Source organism: Papaver somniferum, unplaced genomic scaffold (assembly GCF_003573695.1).
Source record: "Papaver somniferum cultivar HN1 unplaced genomic scaffold, ASM357369v1 unplaced-scaffold_81, whole genome shotgun sequence".
In the NCBI taxonomy this organism is placed as follows: domain Eukaryota; kingdom Viridiplantae; phylum Streptophyta; class Magnoliopsida; order Ranunculales; family Papaveraceae; genus Papaver; species Papaver somniferum.
In genome coordinates, this window is record NW_020651082.1 from 2,283,619 (window position 1) to 2,307,131 (window position 23,513).

General features: G+C 36.1%; 1 protein-coding gene and 1 long non-coding RNA gene across 9 annotated transcripts; both read left to right on the forward strand.

The window, feature by feature from the left end:
- Positions 1 to 2,849: 2,849 nt before the first annotated feature.
- LOC113345585 lies at positions 2,850 to 6,042 on the forward strand. 4 transcript variants are annotated; one of them, XR_003358203.1, is made up of 9 exons: positions 2,850 to 2,979; positions 3,390 to 3,689; positions 3,884 to 4,186; positions 4,346 to 4,389; positions 4,503 to 4,551; positions 4,798 to 4,868; positions 5,067 to 5,144; positions 5,300 to 5,440; positions 5,749 to 6,042. It is a non-coding gene; the product is annotated as an uncharacterized LOC113345585 (long non-coding RNA). The 4 variants fall into 4 exon arrangements; XR_003358204.1 differs by having other exon boundaries at positions 4,810 to 4,868; XR_003358201.1 differs by having other exon boundaries at positions 4,503 to 4,868.
- Positions 6,043 to 9,641: 3,599 nt separating this feature from the next.
- On the forward strand, positions 9,642 to 14,233 carry LOC113345425. Of its 5 annotated transcripts, none has more exons than XM_026589199.1 (6): positions 11,735 to 11,979; positions 12,267 to 12,442; positions 12,695 to 12,948; positions 13,053 to 13,264; positions 13,438 to 13,702; positions 13,813 to 14,233. In XM_026589199.1, exons 2-6 carry the CDS (start codon positions 12,361 to 12,363, stop codon positions 14,110 to 14,112), a joined length of 1,113 nt encoding a protein of 370 aa, XP_026444984.1. In that variant the 5' UTR covers positions 11,735 to 11,979; positions 12,267 to 12,360; the 3' UTR covers positions 14,113 to 14,233. The 5 variants fall into 5 exon arrangements, 4 of the variants coding, with proteins under 4 accessions (XP_026444984.1, XP_026444986.1, XP_026444983.1 ...); XM_026589201.1 differs by having other exon boundaries at positions 12,276 to 12,442; XM_026589198.1 differs by having other exon boundaries at positions 12,322 to 12,442.
- The last annotated feature ends 9,280 nt before the right edge of the window (positions 14,234 to 23,513 follow it).

Consider the following 23,513-nt stretch of genomic DNA (forward strand, 5'->3'; position numbering starts at 1 on the left):
TCATTAAGGATTAATATCCATCCTTTTTTCTTACAAAATCACAACACTAAACAAAAATGAGAAGTTTTTACTTAGTGCGTCATAATCCTTTCCATAACTTGTTGGTACCACGTTGAACCCTGTTTATCTTTTTCAAAATATAGGTTGGGTTTCTTCTATAGGTGATCAACCTTCATTCACAGACTTTAGCCCCATTTTTTTTATACTTCATTGAAATCATTTTTTCTTCCCTATTTCAATTGTTAAATGCAATTACTCCTTTCTTGAGTAATTGTCTTACCGTTCAACGTCTAAGACTTGTATGTCTTGACTTTTCGTTATAAGTCTTGTTAGAGACATTATACATCATAACATGATTCATAATTAATCAAGACCGCTTGAGACGTTATCCATTTAACACACACACATTTCTTTATAAATTTTATATAATAAAGTTTCCTTTTTGGAGCAAAGGACCTTATCACAACACCTTTCACCTCATAAAATGAAGTCGTAGGCTCTTTAATTGTACATAATATCTCACAAATGCTAAGGCTAAGAAAAAAGTATATATATATATATATATATATATATATATATATATATATATATATATATATATATATATATATTAACAAGAATCAAATTTTCATTGAATGAACAAGAAAAGATGTCGAATGGTGAAATTATTACCAGTTTGATTCTAGAATCCACAGGATGTAATATGAGATGAAAAATACTAACAAATTGGATTGGAAGTAGATTTGAAAATCTTTTCAGCTATATCTCCTTTATACATCCATATATTACTTGTTTTATCACCATTATTATCATTCACTGAACAACAAAGTTCAAATTTCCTTCTTCTAGTACTACTACTTCATTAAGGGTTTTATTTATCTTCTATGAGTACTGAGTTTTAAGGATTGAGTTTGAGTCAATTGATACAAACCCATGTTTTTATTTTAAGAAGATTAAGTTTTTATTAATTGAATATGGGGATATAATAAGAAAGGTCTGAACTTTGATGACATTCATGAATGAATTGGGTTCTTCGCAAAAATGTGGAATAAGGGATTTTTGTAGAGAAGCTTTTGTCACGTGTACTTCACACGCTTATGTTCATTGGTTATCCTCAGGCTCAGACTATTTTTTTTTTTACCAAATCTACCAATTATATACACCCTCAATCTCAATTTCAAGTTTGCACGATTCTTAGGGCGGTTAAGAGAAAAGAAATTTTTTAGGTATTTCCCCCCCTATGAATAACTAATAGTAAAATTTGGAAAAGACATATCTCTCAAACTATGTAATGGATATTTGTAAACTTAATACCTTTGAAAAGCATTGTAAAACACGTAAGTAACGAATATAAATATATAATAAGATTTACAAATACAACCTTGTTTAATGATATGGGTCTTTGAAGGGACAAAAGTTTAAAATGACAACGTCATATTTGCCTGACATTGATAAGCACGAAAGTGCGACACATTTTCACCCATAAATACATTAGCTGGGACTCTTTTTATCACTAATAAACTTGTTTTAGTTGTTTTTCGAAGAATAAGCTCTTGTGGAGAGTTGGCTCAAAAAAAATGTTATTTGCACCCCGGAGGACACATGTTATTCAGGCTCTCAATGTTGGTTAAGGGACATCTCAATTACTAAGGGGCACCTCAATGAATAAGGGGCACCTTCTTACTATTTACACCTCATAAGGAAAGTGCTAAAGGGACACTCGTATAGGATTAGGGGGAGGTCATCTTTTCCATTTGAATTATATTTTTGGCGGGAAAATGTAGCAGCAACTATCCAGATTAGGGTTTGTGATTTGGACGAGATTTAATGAGATTCAATCGCTGATTCTCATGGATTAGACCTGTTATGGGTATACAATGCTGATATGGGTACTTGATTGGGCTGTATTTGCTTAGAATTTCGGTTTAAGCAAAACAGGGAAGGATGGTTTCTCCCGGGTTTTTAGTTTGAAACAGGGAATGATTTGAGAGAGATTTTATCGGTTTCTTTCGATGATTTAGATTAGTATGGTCCTGTTACAAAAAACAGGACGAGTATATGGGTTAGAATCGATCAACAAGGGCCGAATCATTGCTTTTGGATAAAACAGAGTAACACGAGTAACCCGAGCTTTCTATGTGTGATTAAGAGGTTTGCATGTGCCTGCTGCGAGTTTAACCACTTCCGGGATGATGAAATGAACGTGTTTGGAGTGTTTTGACATGAGAAAACAGCGTGAGAAGATAAATCAGGAACAAAAATATCTCGAGAATATTTTCATTTACTGCCGAGTAATGGAAGAATTTTTGGAGTGATTGAGCGAGATTTCTTGGTGTTGTTAGCTATATAAAGGCTTCTGGTGTATAATAGAGGGGTATCGAGTGATAGGGGAGAAGAATAGAGAGTTGCAGAGCAACTTCTATGCTGCTGCAGAGAAGAAGAAGACGAAGAACACAGACGACTCAGTAGGTTTGTCTTTTTAGAACCGTCGCCTTTTCTGTGCTTACACTCCACCAAATTCCCAGAATCGTAAAAGCAATTCGTAACGACTTATGGGTCGTACGAATTTCCCCTTACAAATGCCCGTTACAAAATTTCGTAACAGGTCGTAGCCGTTACTATTTTTTTTGAAACTCGTAACAGGGTTAAGCCGTTACGAATTTTTTATAGGCGTGCCGGTCACACGCTTGGTCATACTTGGGTCGTCACACCTAGAGTTTGTGTGTGTGCCATTCACACGCATATTATTGTGTTTCCACCCAAAATGAGTAACACTAGAGGATATTTCCTCCCACACGTAAGGGTTATCTCATACCTTAGTGAATCGAGATGTTTCATTTTTCATGTTTTTTTCTCTCTCTTTTCCGCTCCTGCCTCTCTTCTCTTCTCTTTTTTTTTCAATAGATTAGCCGAGAAACCATCACAGAAACCTCTCTTGTTTTCTCCATCATCTTCAATAATCTTTAATCATCGATCTATGTAAGTGTTCATCGTCATAGGCTTTTCGATTTTTAGGGTTCCATCTGTTTTTTTTTAGGGTCTCATTTTTTTTTTTTCTAATACGGTTTGCAATCTGTGAATATGTTAATATGATACGATTAGTTTCATATGTGAATCGATTTTAGTCATTCTTCTTCAATTAGATATAATTTGATTTGTTTTTATTCTTGCCAACTTAGAAGGTATATGTTTCAAAATATAAACTGATTTATATTAATTTCTATTTTAGTGTTTTTTGTTGGGTATTTGTTTCATGATTTTAGGATTTGATTTGATTTTAGAAACATTAAATCTGTATACTGTATTATCCATAAAATTGATTTGATTTTAGATAGCTTTCAATTTGTGATCTCATATAGAATTAACATATGTTCTTGATGGGGTTGAAGGTAAACTTGATTCTGACATGGAATTATGGATTGAGTTTGTCGCAATATTGGAATTAGAAGGCTACAGGAAGAAGAAGAAGAAAATGGAGGAGATGGTTAAGAACAAGAAGCTTCCGAGGAAGTCTGTTGTTTGCTGTGATGGTAGAAGGAAGGTAGCTGAAATGGGTGCTTGTTTGAGTATTTGCATCTGAGTTAGATGGTGAAATTGCAGAGATGGTTGCAGAGATGCAAGAGTTATATGTGGATGAAAAGACTGCGCGTTCAAGAGGTTTTGGGTTTGTTAACTTAAGGAACCAGCAGGTCAGTATGTTGTTATCTCTATTTGTTGATCTTCTAAATTGGGGTTCCATATTTAGTTATAGTATGATACAAAGTATCATATCAACAGGTAAGTAACGTTATTTCTTCCATATTATCTCTTAGATTTCTCTTGTGCTGAATCATTGAACAAGTATGTGCTTAGTAATTGACTGTGAAAGCTTTTATGTTTGCAGAGTTCACTCCTTGAATATGAATTCAGAGTCACAGAGCTATTTTAAAATCTACAAGACTCACAAAAGAGGAGAGAAGACTACTAAAGACCCCTTCTCCCTTGTTCTCTCCGCCTCTACCTTTTTGTTTCTCAAACTTGAAGATTTATTTGTTTCTCATCTTTCTTTCTCTGCTGATACTCTCTCTTGTTTTTGTTGTCTTTGGTGTTCAGGGTTCAGGTAAAATAGAGATGGTTACTGCTTGATGATGATGGTGCTGGAGTTATCAGTTTAACATTTGCTTTCTTAATACTGTTTTTCTTTCAGGTTATTCAGTCAAAATCTTCCTTCATTTACTACTCCATCCTTTCGTTTTTGATTTTATGACCGGTTTTTTATAATTAACTTAGTTTGTTTTAATTATTTATTTGCACTACTCTTTTGAATGAAACTAACTTTAGATCTCATATCTCTTTCTGAATCTAGGAGCAACAACTGGTTTTAGTTTCTCATCAAGGATTTTTGAAAAGGTAATTACTAATTTTAGCCCTCAACACTTCGAAAGAAACAAATTCTTGTCTTAGTTACCTCCAGTTTCTTCTGATATTCTTTCTTGTTTTTGTTGGTGTGTTGTTTCATGTAGTTTTGAATGATGCTAGACAGACACCAGGATTTTGCTTACTACACCGGAGGTCGGTTTCCAAGTCATTCACAAAAAATGTTTTCAATTACTCAACTATTCAGTCGGGTTCTTTTATGATTTTACGGGTTTTTATAAGTTCTTTTACTCAATATCAGCTCTCAACTCTTTTCATTTAATAGTTTCATGATTATTTGTGAAACCCTGCAACAAAACGGAATTCTTGTTACTCTTATGGAATTCATTCCACATTAAGTGTTTTTTATCCCTGAGTTACAATACTTTCTCTGTTTGTAAGCATTGTTTGCAGCAGCAAAGACCGTTGATCATTTAAAACTTGTTCGTAGTTGCACAATTACTTCCTGCTAGGTAGGATCAAAACAGTTGGTTGCATTCCTATTTATTACCCTATTTTATCTCTTTATGTTTGTTGAACTTTAAATTTTCTGAAACTTCCTTTATGTCACGAATCTACTTGAGCTTACATGGTTCTTTTTCAGTACGAGCCATTGCTACTGGCATCCATTTCACTGACCTCTTCTCTTCTCCACTGTTTTACATTTTCAGTTTGTAATGGTGTTTATCAACAATAGAACTACAATCTGGAGTCTAAAAACCTGTGTTTTCGTGTATGTGCAGGTTCAGGTTGGCATACATATTTCTGTTTAGCTTTTATTCCCGTCTTTTTAAGCTTTCGTACTGCCTTACTCATCCAAATGTCTTATATTATCAGCTGTCTTAACCTTGTTTTCCATTTTCACTATTTTACTTAAAGTCTTCATCTCTTCCTTTTTGTTCAGACCTTGAACAAGGCGTCATCTATAAAAGTAATTGTTGATTGATGATATCACGAGCCTTGGGGACCTGCCATCTCATAGAGGTAGATAATGCTAACAAGAAAATTCTCAGTGGAACCACTGGCTTCAAGCACTTCAATATAGGTAAATGGATCTTTATGTATTGTTGTAGGAGTTCAAGTTTTTCGACCTTACGTGTTGCCTAAAACTTGCAGTTTTTATTAAAGAAACCTACTGAAATAACTTTTAGGTTCAGTTAGTTTTAAGTGAAATAGCTTCTTTAGAATATCTGAAAACAGACATTTAGGATTTAAATTGCCATAGGAGCATTGTGTTGTTATCATGTCTTCAATTCACTTCAGTGCCTAGTATTCCAAGGGTTTTTTCCTTCCATTATATGCATGTTTGCACTTCTTTGATGACTTTCTGATACAAGTTATCGTTGTTTGCAGGAAGTAATTAGGTGTGGAGATGTTTTCGCGTGAAATTGTAGCTGCAATTAGGTATACAATTTCATAATTACAGATTATGTTCATAATCTTTGTAATAAACAGAATTTGTATTTCCTCATAGGAATTCATCTAGTCTTTCAACTAAATTGACTTAGGAATTCTCTAAAGTTTCAAAACAGATTGTATTCCTTAAAAATTTAGGTCAAAATTTCAGTTCTTTTGTTATATAAATCTGAGATGAATTGAATGAATGTGATATAAATAGATAGAAGAAATAGTTGTTGGGTGTGGTTATGAATGTATTGAAAGGTGTATGCAGGGCATTGAATTTTGAATTCTGGCTTATTTCCGGCAGAAAATGAACTGTCGATCAGCCTTGACCTGGTCAAATTTGGTCAATATTGACCAGGTCAATGTTGACTGGCAGTAGTTTTTTTGTTGTTACGAAAAACTTCGTAAAAGCTGTAAGCTGTTTCAAACTGCCACGTAATAATGGCTCTGGCGTGTTACTAATTTGCCACGTACTAACGGCTACGGCATGTTACGATCTCGTTGTTACAAAACAATCGTAATGGCCCTCAGCTGTTACCACGTGTCAACTAGTAAAGGCTGACACCTGTTACTAAGGCCGTTACAACAAAAATTCGTAACGGCTCCGCTGCCGTTAAAACAAATTGTAACACCCACTTTTGCAACAGGGAGAAGCCGTTACAACCCGTTTTAGTAATGATTCATTTCTGTTACTAATCTGAAAATTATCGACAGCTTTCTACGACAGTTTCCAAATATAGTTATGTGTAACAAGGGCATAAGTTGTAACGGTCATAAACCGTTCCAAATTCCCGGTTTATAGTATTTTCTCTTCTTTTCTTCATTGTAAGCACCATTTGATCTATAAAAAATATTTTGAGAGTATCTACATCATGAGTAGCTAGACCCCTACACTGGGTCGACGGAGGAATCCGCATTTTATACATGGGTGTTGATGGTGGTTTTTAGCTTAGGGTTAAAATCGTAAAACCTTGCATCTGATGTGACGTCACTCTGAAAGGAAGCGGAGCCATGAGTGTCAACTTCTTCACAAGCATATTTATTAAGCCGTTCAATATCTTTACATGAAATTTATCCAGACTGACGCATGTAGCAACAATACCAGATGCTCTGTAAATTTCGGCGCGTTGCTTATATTACTTATTAATATAAGACTCACTAGGTACCTTTCCTGTGCTATGTTCCTCGGCAAAACCCTTAATATCGGTATGGCATGACGAATTTGTGTTCGCTCGCAGCAGAGTAGCACGGATCTCCAAGTACCAAAGTTAAGGCCCTTGCACAAAATACTCGGTCAGAAAGCACACTGCACTCTGTAAATAAGGAATTTTGTGCCAGCACATAGAATTCAATCAATTTGGTGATAACTCACAAAACTCATGAACCTGACTAATTTAAAAAGTTAGGGTTTTTGCTCCCTGCGCAGTATAATAGACCCTGTCGGTCGAAATTATGCTTAAACTACTAAGCAATTAATCCGTCGTGGATTAGTAGGAGCAAGGTCCTACTCAAAATCGGAATACAAAGAATAACAGAGCCACGGGGTAGGAGCAACAATAAAAGGGAGTGTGGCCACGCCATAGGCTAGCCAGCGCCGCTTGGCCACGCCCCATGCTACTCAACCGGCCCTTATTCCTTTATCGACCAATCAGGTCGCATTAAACCGGCCACGCGCACCAAAAGGGTAGCCACGCCCATGCTTGGTCGGCCCCTACTTTCAGTGACCAATCAGGTTGCTCTAAACCTGCCACGGCCTAAAAAGAGGTGGAAATTGTGTCAAGAGGTCGCCATACTAAGTTGGCTTTCCAAAACCGTGCCAACATTCCAACGACATGCCAAAACAAGCATGCCAGGCGCACATGCCAAACGGCATGCCAAACGCACATGCCAAACCCGCCACTTACCGCGACAGCATGAACTTGCCAACCCACTCTCCGTGCGTGACCATCTTCACAACGGACTTCAATTTGTGAATTTGTCTCAAGTTAAAATTTCTGGTGTCTGTGTTATTTCTTTTCCGCATTATATTTTCTATATAACTAAAATATCACAGGTTATGCGTAAGTCTTATCAATTGTAAATCCAACCTTTGGTTGTTGATTGAATTGATTGACACTTGGATATTGGTTTTTGATACCGTCCAAGTTGTTTCTTATAATAATCAGGCTCACAGATTTCTATCTGTTTGATATACTAATTACATTAAGAAACAGAGATATAACTCTTGGATATATTTCTTAATTGAGCTCACTTTATTAGTTGGTGCTCTCAGAATTATGTTAGATTTAGTCCATACTGATTGCCTAAACGAAATACCGGGTATGGTTGTCAGACCCCCGCTTTTTCACTTCGTAGTCTAATTCCTTAATACTATGATCATACTATTATGATCATGTCACACCACTAGTGTATAATATACAATATATACAGTTCATAAAGCTTCGCAGTTATGTTTTCGATATAGCACGACTTGAAAGATACGTTAGGAATGAAACAATTCAAGTCAGTATTATTAACCTCAAGTGGAAAGATGATGTCGTCGTTGTAGTTCGTTACTTCTACACATTCTTTAGGTCTTCGGAGTAATACTTGTATGTCTCAACATTCCTAGACTTTCTAGTCTAACCTAAACGAATTTGACTCTAGTATTTAATCAAGCGACTCTAGATGAGTTTTGATACTAAAATATGACAACCAAACTTGACATACCAACACTTAGTGAGTTCAACCGAGCTATGCTCTAACAAACTGTACTAGTTTAGGGTGAAGAATCTACCTCTACATAGCTACAACTCAAACTGCAGTAAGCGCAATGTTTGTTAAAGTAAAGGAGAACAAAGAGAAGCCCATTTATTTCATCAACAAGAATCTAACAACACTTGAATCCAGATATGCTCAGTTTGAGAAAGTCATCTTTGCCATCTGTTTCTTATGTCGAGCTGAGACCTTATTTAATATCATCCTAAGCATCCAGTTGAGATTGTCCTCTCAAAAGAGAAAAAAATTGGGAGAATAACTAGGTGAAGAGTTCATTCGAATCAGTTTGATATAAGATACATACCTAGAAAAGCAATCAAAGCTCAAGCTGTAGCAAATTTCTTAGTTGCATTCCCAGTTGAGGATCCAAATTTCGATCTGAAATCCTGTGAAGACCAACTTGAAATATTACCTGAACCTGAAATATTACCCATTTGCGATGACTCATCATTAAGTACACCTTCACAAATATAGAAGAAAAAAAAAGAAAGGAAGAAAGAAAGAAAGAAAGAAAGAAAGAAAAAAGCAAATTAAATATAACAGAGGTCAGGCTAAGCACTATGGTGAGCGATTTCGCTTCGCTATAGCTTAATTGTAGCGAAATCCAACTATTATGGTCATCCGTGTAGCTTAAATGTAGAGCCCTTAGATACATTTCAAAATTGACAACATCTGATGAGCTTTGCAGCTTAGAGAAATCAGATGGAGACTGAGTATCCGTTTGCTTTTTCACTTTATGGACACTGAGTTACCGTGTAATATTCAACAGACTATACGTTTCTGGTTTTCATTATTTTACGCTAATATTTTTCTTTTCCACTTTCTTTTTCTTTTTTACTTTTACCCCTCTTTTTTCACTACACATAATATGGCCAGGAATAACAGGTTGGCTTTAGACCCATTTCCCTTAACTCTAAAATTTTAAATAAGCAGGAAAATCCCTCGCCATGATGCTCGTGGTATCAAAAAGTGCCGATTTTTTTCCTTTCTTTGCCCAGATACCCGGGCCTAGATGCTGGAATATGAAAGGTTTAATAATAAAAAAAAAGGATTATGCAAATATTCAGTGGCTGTCATTGCTTTAGCTTCTGTGGCGTCTGGAACCATGCTTGCCAAATTGATGGCAAACTTGCAAAGATATCACTCTATAAACTATAATGCTTCTGCAGCTAACACAAGAGCTTAAATTAGATTTTATTCTGTATCCATGACAACAATTACAACATCAGTTCCTATACAATTCTCAAGTACTACTACTGCAACTCTTTCACTGTTAGAGAAATGCAAAAGCATGCCAGTTCTGCATCAAATTCACGCATCCGTCATCAAATCTGGCCTTACTTCTCATACATTTCTTATGAGTAAACTCATTTCCATCTGTTCGAATTCCCGCTCTCCCAGTGACATGAATTACGCATTGTCGATCTTCAACAGCGTTGAGGAACCCAACTTCTTCATCTTTTTCACCTTAATAAGGGCTTTTGCTGACACTCCAAATTCATTACAGTCTATTCTGTTTTACTCCAAAATGTTGACTACTCTGGAGGAATTCCATGGTCTGGAGTTCTCAATCCCGTCTGTTCTGAAAGCTTGTGGTAGGTCTTGTGCTTTTGAAGAAGGCAGGCAAATTCATGGCCAAATTATGAAAACTGACTTTCAATGTGACCCATTTGTGTCAAATTCAATGCTTCGCATGTATTTTGATCTCAAAGATATTCGTTCAGCTAGACGGTTGTTTGACACAATGCCTCACAGAGATGTGTATTCATGGAATTCAATGATTGCTGGTTATTTGAAAGCTGGAGAAATTGGTTTAGCTAGTGAGATGTTCAGGGAAATGCCGGAAAGGGACTTGGTTTCCTGGAATTCAATGATTGATGGGCTTGTTAAACATGGGAAATGCCAGCTTGCTCGAGAAATTTTTGAGATGATGAAACACAAGAATGTGGTTTCTTGGACATGTATGATATCGGGTTACATGCTTAACCATCGTCCTAAGGAAGCGTTGGATCTTTTTCGGAAAATGTTGAGTTCAGGAATTGAACCTGATCCAGCTGCCATTGTTAGTGTTCTTTCTGCCATTGCAGACTTGGGTTTTGTCGAAGAAGGTAAATGGATTCACTCTTTTGTTTGTAGAAGTAAGTTTCTTAGCATAGATTCAGGTGTTATTGGATCAGCACTTATAGACATGTATTCGAAATGCGGGTACATTGACAATGCGCGGGATATCTTCAAGTCCATCTCACATAGAAGAAATATAGGGGATTGGAATTCTATGCTCTCTGGTCTAGCAATTCATGGACTTGGTAAAGAAGCTTTAGAAATCCTCCATGACATGGAAAGGATGGAAATTGAACCCGACGATATCACATTTTTAGCAGTCTTAAGAGCTTGTAGCCATGGAGGGTTAGTTCAAGAGGGTCAAATGTGTTTCAAGACCACGTGCGAAAAGTATAAAGCAGTTCCAAAAATACAGCACTACGGGTGTATGATCGACCTGTACGGAAGAGCTGGACATTTGGAGGATGCACTAAAGATATTGCAAGAAATGCCCTTTGAACCAGATGTTTTGGCATGGAAAGCTATTCTTAGTTCTTGTTTGAAGCATGGGCAAATTGAGCAAGGCAGATTTGCCGCCCTCCGCGCTATAGAGTTGGCTCCAAAAGACTCAAGTAGTTACATTCTCCTATCCAATATTTATGCCAAGATTGGTAGATGGGACGATGTTGCTAAAATCAGGTCGTTGATGAAGGAGCGAGGAATCAAAAAGGTTCCTGGTTGCAGTTCAATTCTGATGAATGGTGAAATCCATGAATTTTTTGTCGGCAAGGAGATTGATTCAGATGTTGTCAAAAAGCTAGAGGAGATGGTTTTCCGGTTAAACTGGGAAGGTTACAGACCTGATTTGAACCAAGTTCTTGTTGATGTGGAGGAGAAAGACAAGGAGAGCTTATTGAGTTTCCACAGCGAAAAAATGGCTCTAGCATTTGGTCTTATAAATGTTAGTAAAGGAGCTCCGATACATATAGTGAAAAACTTAAGGGTTTGTTCTGATTGTCATTCTTTTTTCAAACTAGTATCTAAGGTTTACAACCGTCAAATAATATTGAGAGACCAGAATCGTCTTCACCATTTTAGTGATGGTTCATGCTCTTGTAATGACTACTGGTGACTTCAGATCGTTCAGTAAAATCCCGACTTTCTTCGAAAGGTACTCTCTTTTCCATTAAAAACTTGTTTCTTGTCATATTGGTTATGCATGACCTTACAGGTGAGATTGAAGAGAGAAGTAGCTCAAAATGACAAGAAACAAGAAGCCGTTAAAGATGCTTATTCGGAGTCTGAACAAGGTTCCGAGTCTTACAAAAGTTGGATGAGCTAACATGCAACAAACAAACCCACCTGCTCCACTCCTAAATTATGGTATTAATTTTGATCTAATTCAACACTTCAACATGTTATGTTTAAATATTGAGATTTCTTATTAACTTAAAGTTTCAATTTATTTTTCTCAATGTTTAATTAGACTCTTTAGACTCTAATTAAACAATAATGTTTATATATCCTTACTGGCCCCATGATCAGTTGATTCGAATACTGAACCAACTACTACATCTCTACAGTATTATTATTATCTTGAAATTTCTGGTTAGAATGGAATAAATGCAGTTGATTCGTCTTTAAGACTTTCTCCAACCTCTCTTTTTAAGTAATCTCAGACCTACCCAGAGAGCCAAAGCGACTATAACGTCAAGTCTTTTTCAGAATTCTTGTATAAGTAGAGGTGAAGTGTGGGTTTCACAAATGGCGGGAGTAAGCAGGAAAAAAATATCTGCAAGGTCTCATACCAGAAAATCAAAGCAGCACCCATTCCAAGTTTCATCAGGTGAACTTTCGTTTTCTTTTGTATTCATCATCGTCAGTGGTTGCTTGCTTTTTTAACCATTCTGAACTTTTGATTTCTGTCCTTGCTCAATTTCTCTTGTTATTAGAATTAGTTTCAGTTATCTGTTTTTGTTTGGGTTTGAGTTTATTGTAACAAAATGCTTTCTAGTTTGTGAAAGTTCAGAGTTTGACAAAAGTTCATTTATCTACTAAAATTGATGTTTTTGGTTGGAATTTGGTATCATCTGTTCAGGAATGTTTCGGACGATATCGCTAGTTTTGTTGATGGGATTTACGGCATGGGTTTATCAAACAGTTCAGCCTCCACCACCCAAGATTGTTGGTTCTCCGGGTGGTCCACCTGTTACAGCATCAAGAGTAAAGCTCGGTGATGGAAGATATTTAGCTTACAAAGAACATGGGGTGTCGAAAGATCAAGCGAAATATAAGATTATCTACATTCATGGGTTCGATTCCTGCAGACTTGATTACATGCCCTTATCTCAAGTACTACTCTCTTCTCTTACAGCTACTTCATGGACTTGTCCATTTCTCTGTCTCTTGGATTTATATCTTCTAGTTTATGGTTAATTTAATGGTGGCTTTTACAGGAACTGGCTAAAGAACTAGGCATCTATATGGTGTCTTTTGATAGAGCTGGGTATTGCGAGAGTGATCCAAATCCAAAACGAACTGAGAAAAGTACAGCTTTGGATGTTGAACAGCTTGCTGATCAATTGGGCCTTGGTTCCAAGTTTTATGTAATTGGATTCTCTATGGGAGGTCAGGCAACTTGGGGTTGCCTTAAGTATATCCCTCATCGGTATGATCTCTCAAAGTTATAGTTTTAAGGTTGATGAACATATGGGTGTTTTCATATCTTCTTTTTATTGCCGTTTTCATTGTTTTCGACCTGTATCTGTATTAGCTACACAGTTTATGTTTCTTGGTCTAGTTGGAAACCAATCTCAATTAAGAATTTTAAATTTCTAACAGATTATCAGGAGCGGCGCTACTTGCCCCTGTTGTCAATTACTGGTGGGCAGGCTTTCCAGCTAATGTATCAAAAGAAGCCTACAATGAACAACTTGTACAGGACCGATGGGCACTTCGAGTAGTTCATTACGCCCCATTACTGACGTACTGGTGGAACACACAGAAATGGTTTCCTCCTTCTAGTGCAGTTGCCCACAATCCTGCTATTTTTTCTCGCCAGGATAAAGAACTCATGCCCAAGTTGGCGGAGTGGGTAAAACATGCGGTACTTCGCTTATTCCGTGGGCTGAAACCTCTTCATTTGTCTGGCATGCTAATTTTCTGTTATAACTTAAAAGTGCCTACAATTAATTTACTTTCCTGTTATTTCACTAGGCACAAATAAGGCAGCAAGGTGATTTTGAGTCTCTCCATCGTGATTTGATGGTCGGTTTCGGAAGTTGCGAGTTTGATCCTATGAGTGATATTGAGAACCCTTTTCAGAACAACAAGGGTAGTGTTCACGTCTGGCAAGGAGATGAAGATTTGCTTGTGCCTGCTTCCCTTCAACGATACGTTGCAGGAAAGCTTCCATGGGTTCATTACCACGAGCTTACGGGTGCAGGGCATATGTTCCCTTTTGGTGATGGTATGAGTGATGCCATCTTGAAGGCACTCTTGCTTGGAGAGAAGTAGAGCTGTTGAAATCATGGCACTTCTTATTCTGGTTTAATGTAACAAACACTCTCTCAACCTTTGGAAGAAATTTTCCAGTTTTAAATAATTTTTTCAAGTTGCAGTCTTAGTTTTTGCCCCATATCTGTGCCACTGATTTTGATTTCTTAGTTTGGTTCTGGTGCTATATGTAGAGTGAATGTAAATGCTAAAGTAAGCAGGTACACCCTGTTCAGTGAATTTCTTGATTTGCCTCCAATCCCAACTTAAACTTCCAACTGTCTACTTTTTGGACTTCAACATTCAAAGAACAAGTGCAATTGGGTTTATATAAGTTGAAAAGAGACAAATCTTCTAGAAGTTGAGAAATATCAAGAAGTAACCAACTATTATAATAGAGGGAGGATCCATGGACACTCTTAGATAGACAAGGTCAGACAAAATTTGTACCATTTTCTCCGCAAAACCTAAACGACAACAAATTTAAGTATAATTTTTGATGATATGTTCCTCTTATAAGACTCTACATTCCTACAGAAAATGAACGTATTTCGAGATATCAAACCTCACCATCTATCGATCTTAATTTCAACCGTTAACTTTGAACGGCTGATATTCAAAAGGGTAGATGGTCGTTTCATACATCTGGAATTGTGTTTATTTTTTGTATGAATGTAGAGTCTTAAGAAGAACATATCATCAAAATATTACATTTAAATTCATTGTCGTTCGGATTTAGCGGATAAAATGACACAAATCTTGTCTGACTTTGTTCATCTAAGAATGTCCATGAATTCTAGCTCATTATTATTATATACGTGTGATATGACAAATCCTTCATCTCCCCCTACCCCAACTGACAAGATAAAAGTTTAGCAATAAACAATATTATATATAACTAACTATGACAGATTCCTTCATCTTCCCCTACCTAACTGAAGTATAAAAGTCTTCGAAAAGTTTTTGCCAAATATGGGCTATGACTCTTGGAATCCGGTAAAAAATGTTGTGTTGGATGAAATGAACATTTAAAAATTTTGACAGTTATGCCCTTCATTTTTAATTTTCTTTTTTTTTTTCCTTTCATTCCTTTTTCTTTCCTATGAACCTTTTTTTTTTCAAATTAAAACGGCAATAGCTTGATGCAACCGTTAGTTAAGTTAAATACAACCCTTTATTGATGCATAATTTTTTAACCAAACTTATTGGTAATAGACACCCACCTTAATCATCATACACACCTTAAATAAGACAAACATTCATGGTGGTCCGAATTGATTACGGATTATACCATCTTTTCTCTCTACTTCTCGTATAGAAATCGGGGTATCTTTGCAACATTTTGCTCTTTTTCGCCGCAATCTACATGTAATTGGTATCTTTATTTGTATTTGAGTTTTAATTTTTTGTATTTTAATGTTCTTATCTTGTAAACAATCGTGTAATTACCTTTTTGGATTGAAAGAAATGCGATTTGATGGTTCATCAAAAAAAGTAAAAATCACAGCCCAAACTAATTTAGTTCTACTTTTTCTCTAGTCTTTTTTATTTCCTGTCTCTTTGATCACACAGTTCAAGTTTAAGCATTATCAATTCGAATACGTTTATTGCTTTGATATATATTTCTTTTGTTCTAATATCTTTGACTATGATGGACATTTGAATTTGAAGCTTTAGAATCCTGCATTTGGTGACTATGGTGTTTGATTTCCAATGGGTTTTGTAAGAATATTTCTACACATAGAAATATCCTCTTGGGCCATGTAATAACTTGGTTAATTATGAATATTGCTAAATATGTCGGTTATAATTTTGGGATCCTTTCATATTCCCTCTTCCTTGATGGACGGTCGAGATTGAATGTTAATTATAAATCCTATGAACCTTGGTCCTCCTTCTACCTATAAAAGGAACTCAGTAACCATCAGTATTGTTTCAAGAATTTTGATTATTCATTATACAAAAGGTCAAGAAGGAGAAACTAAGAGTTTCTCAAGGTATTCTGATATATGGTTGTTCTTGCCAGACATCTTGGATTCAATCAAATAGCATCTTCAGGTACCCTTCCTAACACAACTATGCTTATGATGTGATTATCATGTTTGTTCAAAAATTCTTTACGTATAAAATAAATCTTATAGTTGGCATCAAGAGCTTGGTTTAGAACTCCATGATGATTGTATGCAATTGTTGTGTTGATTTGAATCCATCACCATGTTTGTTTTGATTTTTAATAATCATATTTATGTCCATATACCATGAATCACTAACAAATAATAATATTAATAATAAAAAGAAGAAATCATGAATAAATTTGAATGTTTTGTCTTACTTGATTGGTATTTCGGATTTTCTTCCTTTTGTTGTTTATGCAAATCAATCATGCGGCTATATTTGTTAAAAGTTTAGATCCTGTTAACTATGATATGCGTTCAGCTATAATTTTTTGATATGATTCTATGCAAAAAAAAAGTTCTTTTCTTTTTGATTTATATAACATATATTAAAAGATGTATGGTTGATTTGTTTTGATTGAAAAAAACATGATCTCGCATGATTGTTACTTAACATAATATAACATGATGATGTTAGTAATAGGAGACCTAAACATAATCTTCAACAGTGAAGAAAAAGAAGGAGGTTTGCCTTTTAATAGGAAAAAAGTGGAACCTATCTTAAATCTAATCCAAAGAACAGGGTTGGAAGATTTAGGATATAAAGGAAATATATTCACTTGGAATAACAAAAGAGAAGGCTCAGCTAACATTAAGCAGAGGCTTGATAGAGGTATGGCCAATGCAGAATGGAATATTGAATTCCAGGAAGCATCCCCCCAAAATTTAGTAGCTATTGGCTCGGATCATAGACCTATTTGTCTTTCAATAAGCTCAAATCAGGTACTCCTCAGACCAACTTTCAAGTTCTATGATACTTGGCTAAAAGAAAACTCCTTCTTACAAGTCATACAAAACTTGGAAACCTGAAATAACAGTAAACCCAGCTAGAGATATCTTAAATAATATTACAGTTCTAGGAGAAAATTTGGGAAATTGGAAAAGAGATGTGTTTGGAAAGCCAAACAAAAAAATTAAGAATCTTCTAAAGATAACCTAGAAGCTAGGAACCATGAAGACTCAAACACTAGACAAATAAGCAAGAAAATGTTAAAACTGGAATCTTTGTATGACACTCAAGAGGAAATAGCTAGACAACAATCTAGAAATAACACCATTTCCCTAGGAGAAAGAAAGACAAAATTCTTTCATGTAACAACTCTGAAAAGAAGGAAGAGGAATAACATTGATTGTATCCAGGATTGTCAAAATAACGTAGTCTCTTCGAGAAATGAAATAGAAGTAGTTTTAACTTCCTATTTTTCTGAGCTCTTTAAGGAAGCTTCTTTGAACTCTGAAACTGAAATTTTTTCACACATAAAGCCTAGCATATCCATAGAAGAAAATGCTAAACTAACAGAAACACCTTCTCCAGAGGAAATTTGGAACGTAGTGAAAAAACTTAAATCCAATAAGGCGCCAGGGCCAGATGGATTTCCTGTCAGTTTTTTTAAACACAATTGGGAAAAAGTTGGTCCTCAATTAGTGGCAGTGATCCAAGATTTTTTTTTTAAAAAGAAAATAAAAACCGATTTAAACAAAACTTTCTTATTTCTCATTCCAAAAATAAAAAACCAAAAAAATCCAGCTGACTTAAAACCAATAGGATTATGTAATACTCTTTATAAGGTCATTGCTAAGTTAATGGCAAATAGGTTTAAGAAAACACTAGAAAAAATCAGTTCACCTCTTGAATCTGCTTTCCTCTCATCTAGGCAGATCTCCGACAACATTATTGTTGCTCATGAAGTAAAACACTCAATGAAAAAAAAGCAAGAAGAAAACTGGGAACATTGGCCTGAAAATCGATATGTCGAAAGCATTCGATAGGGTTAACTGGAGCTTTCTGATAAAAACTTTAACTGCCTTTGGTTTTTCAAAAGATTGGTGTGAGTTTATTTTTCAATGTCTTTCTACTTCCTCAATTGCGGTTCTTCTTAATAGCTTTCCCTGTCAAGAGTTTAATCCACAAGAGGAATTAGACGAGGGGACCCTCTGTCCCCTTATCTGTTCATCTTATGCATGGAGGTTCTCTCTATACTGCTTTGTCATCTGGAAACGGTTAAAAAGGTGCAAGGAATAAAACTAACTCCTAAATCTTCACCTATATCTCATCTATTTTTCGCGGATGATCTCCTTTTGTTTACTAAGGCAGATTTAGGAAGTTGTAAAAATCTATTGGATGCTATCAACTCCTTTAGTAGAGCCTCCGGACAAGTCATTAATTTCTCTAAACCGGGATTGTTTTTCTGCAAAAAGGTACACAATAAACATCAAGGGATTATGTCTAGACTATTGAAAATAAAAAAAAATCAACATCAAAGATACTCACTTAGGGGTACCATTATCTATAGATAAATCAAAACTAAAGGCTTTTGATAGTATCATTGAGAAGATGGAACAAAGAATCAAGAGTTGGTTAGGAAATTTTTTATCTCAACCTAGGAAGATAGTTCTCAACAAGTCTTTGCTATCCAGTGTGCTCATCTTTATTATAAGTTGTTTTGTGTTGCCAAAGAAAATAACCAAGAGAATAAATGACATTCAACGAGACTTCTGGTGGGGGGAAAATTCTAATCCCAAAGGTATATATATTAAAGCCTTTGATTTCCTTTGCAAACCAATAAGCCAGGGAGGGTTAGATTTTAAAGAAGCAAATAAGATGAATCAAGCAATGATTAGCAGAATTGCTTGGAGACTTGTAAGTCATCCTGATGACTTATGGGCACAAATTTTAAAAAGGAAGTATTTCAAAAAAAAAAAACAGGAGCATTTCACTCTAAAAAGAAATCACAAGCTTCTTGGGTGTGGAAATGCATACTACAGGGTATACAACACATCAAAAAATACAGCTTTTGGGAAGTTGGGGATGGAACATCCATAAATATATGGGAGGATAAATGGTTACCAAATAGGGAAGAGAGCCTGGCGAACTCAATCTCCAATGGTAACCCAAATATAACACTTGTATCTCAGTTGATTGACTGTGAAACAAAGAAGTGGGATGTATCACTGTTAAACTCTATGTTTGACACAGTTATGGTCAATGAAATTCTTAATATTAGGTTATTCTTAGCTGATACAGGAACATTAAAAAGGGATAAAATTAGATGGTTGCTCACCACTAATGGAGAATTTACTTTGAAATCACTATATGCAAAGCTACAAAATTTGATAGACCCAACAACAAAAGCAACAAGAAAATTTTGGAAACAACTATGGAGCATGAACACATCTCAAAGTATAAAGATTTTTATATGGAAGTGCTTACAAGATACTTTACCCACTAAACAAAAGCTGGGTTTTCAAGATGAGGAGAGGAAATGTGTTTTCTGTTAATAGATTGAAGAAACAACTTTCCATTTATTTTTTGAATGTGCGTTTGCAAAAAGTGTTTGGCAGCTTCATCCATTGCATTCTCAGGGAGTAACTTCTAACCACTCTTCTAATCATTCTTGTTTCCTAGACATGTATAATGAATGGATAAAAGGAGATCTGAACTCCATACCTATGGCATTGGCAGCTACCAAATGTTGGTTTATTTGGAAAGAATGGTGTCTCAGAGTGTTTGAGAACAAATGCAGGGCACCAGAAAAACTAGCTCTAGATATTCAAAGACACTATGAATATTGGCATCCTTTGACTCTCTCATCAGTCTCACCAGTTTCTTTACATAATAGCATTAGAATACAATCTAAGCCTTACTGGGATTTCTCAATAAGAAATTTCTTTAGATTGAATTGTGATGCTTCATGGATTTCTTCTAATATTGATGCAGGGTATGTTTTTATTATGCGCAACTGGACAGGTACCTTCAGGGCAGCAGGAATGGGCAGCTGCAGGACTGAATCTACAGAAGAAGCGGAAGTTGTAGCTTTGCTACAGACTACCCAATGGGCCATCACACATAACCTGCAAATCTGGCAATTGAAAGAGACAATTAAAATACTATCAAGTATTTACAAGGCACACAGACCTCAATCAAATGGAAATGCTTGACAATATTATATGAAGTTAAGAAGTTGGCAGAGAACCTAATCTCTTTTGGGGGATTTCACCTAGCAGATCGAAAAGCAAACAAAGCAGCAGACTTGCTGGCTAAAAAAGGGAGAAACTCACCACAACATCTTACTAGTTTTAATGAAGTTCCTATGTTTTTAATCCCAATAATAGCTTTTGACACTATCAAAGCTCATGAGATGTGTAATATGAACTCAAATTATGTACCCTTTCTTGAAGAAGCTAATCACACAGATTCAGTCATCGGACGGACAACTCTTCCAGAGTTGATTCCACATGAGTCTGAATCTATAGATTAGTTTATTTGCAGTAATATATCTTGTTATTTTCAAAACAAAAAAACTTGTCTTCTTTCTTTCATTGCTAGCACAAATTAGAAGAGAATATGGCTGCTTTCTACCTTAAGAATGTTAACCATATCATCAAACATCCAATATAATAGAGTGAACGAGATTGTTTCAGAAATATGTTGTCTTTAATTTGTTGCTATGTTGGTTATTGATACTTTCTTTATAACTATTGTGCACAACTTTTGAATCTTCTGGTCTCACCAGGTCAATTCTTAGTTTTTTATATATCTTCAGAGTTCCATGTATTGTGGCTGTCTGATTCAGAAACATAGAATTTGGGCAGTCCGTAAGTGGCCGAATAAGATTCTGTATACTAGTAGTTTTCACTTGAATGACACTCCACAAATTCCCTTCCAGCGAGGAAGCTTCTCATGGATGCACTAGACGAATTCGCTACTAACATAAACTTCCTCCTTACTAGTTAAGCACTAAACTGCACTATCGCGCACAAAAATTATAGTAAGAATAACGATCGTCTTTCTTTAAGTTCCAATATGATAACCGCATGTCATATTAGTTACATTGTCAATAACCATTTTTCTTTTCTTTGGCTGGAAACAAACTAGTTGCATGACAAAACAAAGAAATACAGAGACTTGGAAGAGATTCTCCTCCGCAGGATGTATCAGAAAATATAGAAACGCTCTTTTGTCCCTGATGGAATCTATAAGTAGCCTACCAAAATCAGCTGTAATTTCTCTTTAGCCCAAGTCATAACTATGACTCCCAATGTTTGAAGCTTCTTCCATAAACAAAAAAAAGGGGTACCAGAAACTTCTATCGACCTCTTGCCATCATTCTATTTGTGATTGAAATGAAGCAACAGAAAACCACCATGTTTCAAACCTGGAAAGAGGGAAACCCAGCTGCCATCAAATCAAAGGCATCAGTTAGCAATGTCATACGATCAGGGGTGAGTCTGTGAGAATAGCAACTTGCACAACATCTGGATAATTCAGAAACCAATATGTCAGAGATCAACAACTTGTCTACATGAGTCATAATTGGGTCCTCCTCCTACTCATTAGACCAAGTGAAAAGAAAATCTCTGAAGTGAAAGACCAACCAGACCAAAATTGTTGATAAAAGAGGTGAAATCACCCATCCATGAAGCTATAACAGCATTACCACCTCGCTTCTCTGCTTGGGTATACCACATCAAAGTTGTTAGCAATTAGCCAAGGAAGAGGACATCTGGACCCAATATGATTCAGCTCACGCCAAAGATCTGGTCACCTCACGGGACCATTAGGACCATTGACAATAGAAGGAAACCAGGCGAATATGTCACCATACTTTCCACAAACAAACAATACCACTTGAAGCACCAGTTGAAGGGGAAGGAAGTTCCAGTTGTAGACTCTGAGATCTTCAAATATCCATAATTTCAGAAGGATGAGAGGCAATACAGGGGTATGGCTCATTGCAGTTTTGAGGTTTTCAAAAGCAACAGTAGCATATTGGTTCTAAATAAAAGAGTTCTTCTTGAGGAGGTCAGTGAGAGGTCTACTAATTGCTCCATAATTTTTGACAAACTTTATGTAATAACCAGTAAGGCCAAGAAAGCCTCTCAACTCCCTTAGAGTGGATGGTGCTGGCCATGGTTGCATAAAAGCAATTTTACTTGGATCAGTACAAGCACCTTCAGCTGTAATGATGTGGCCAAAATATTCTAGGGAGGATTGACCAAAACATTTAGAAAGTTTTGCATACAGCTGATGTTGTCTCAGTAGTGAGAATGTAAACTTGAGATGCTCTATATGGTCAGACATTGTCTTGCTATAGATCAGAATGTCATCAAAAAAGACCAAAATAAATTTCCTCAGAGCTGGCTGAAATTCCTCATTCATTAAAGATTGAAATGTAGCTGGTGTATTAGTGAGACCAAATGGCATTACTTTGAACTCATAATGGCCCTGATGAGTTCTGAAAGCAGTCTTGAAAATGTCTGAGAGATGTACTCTGATTTGATGGTATCAAGCTCTCAAAAAATTTCTTGTGAAGATAGTATCTCCATGTAGTTCATCCAATAATTCTTCAATAATGGGTATGGGGAATTTGTCTTTTACTGTGATGCTATTCAGTTTTCTATAGTCAACACAAAACCTCCATATGTTGTCTTTATTTTTTGACCAGAAGGATTGGTGATGCAAATGGGCTATGGCTAGGTTGAATGATCTCAGGATTGAGCATTTCTTTGACCAATTGCTCTACTACATCTTTTTGGATATATGGGCATTTATAAGCTCTTTGATTCACAGATATTGAGTTTGGTTGTAAGGGAATTTTATGGTCCAAACTCCTCTGAGGGGGTAGCTGAGTTGGTTCTTCAAAAATATCATCAAACTCCTGAAGTAAGGGAAGTATTTCAGGGGTTGTGGGCTGGTGTGGGGTAGAAGAAATGGAGTAGAAGTGGCCTACCAAGCCATGAGAAGTGTTGTCCAAAATTTTGTTGGCTGCATCATTGCTCATCATGGAGAAAGAACATTTTGGTTGTGTACCTTGGAGTGTAATTTTCTTGTTCAGGTACTTGAAAGAAATACACAGCTTAGAGAAGTTAAAAATTATATCACCTAAAGTTCTTAGGCAGTCTGCTCCCAGCACAATGTCACATCCCCCTAGTGGAAGTACCCTGAGATTTTCCACAAATTGGTGGCTCTGCATGGTCCAAGTAACTTGTGGGCAAATCCCCTTGCTTAAAGTTTTTTCTCCATTGGAAACTGTGACTACCATGGGATCAGTTGCTTGCATTTGGCATTGTAGTGAACTTGCTAAAGCACTATCAATGAAACGGGTGGTGCTGCCAGAGTCAATTAGAATGGAAACTGATGTATCCTTGAGAATACCAGGGATTCTAATTGTGTCACCAGTAGCAGTGCCTGTAAGAGCATGTAAAGAAATTTTCACATCAGATTGAATTGGAGACTCAGTAGTCTCC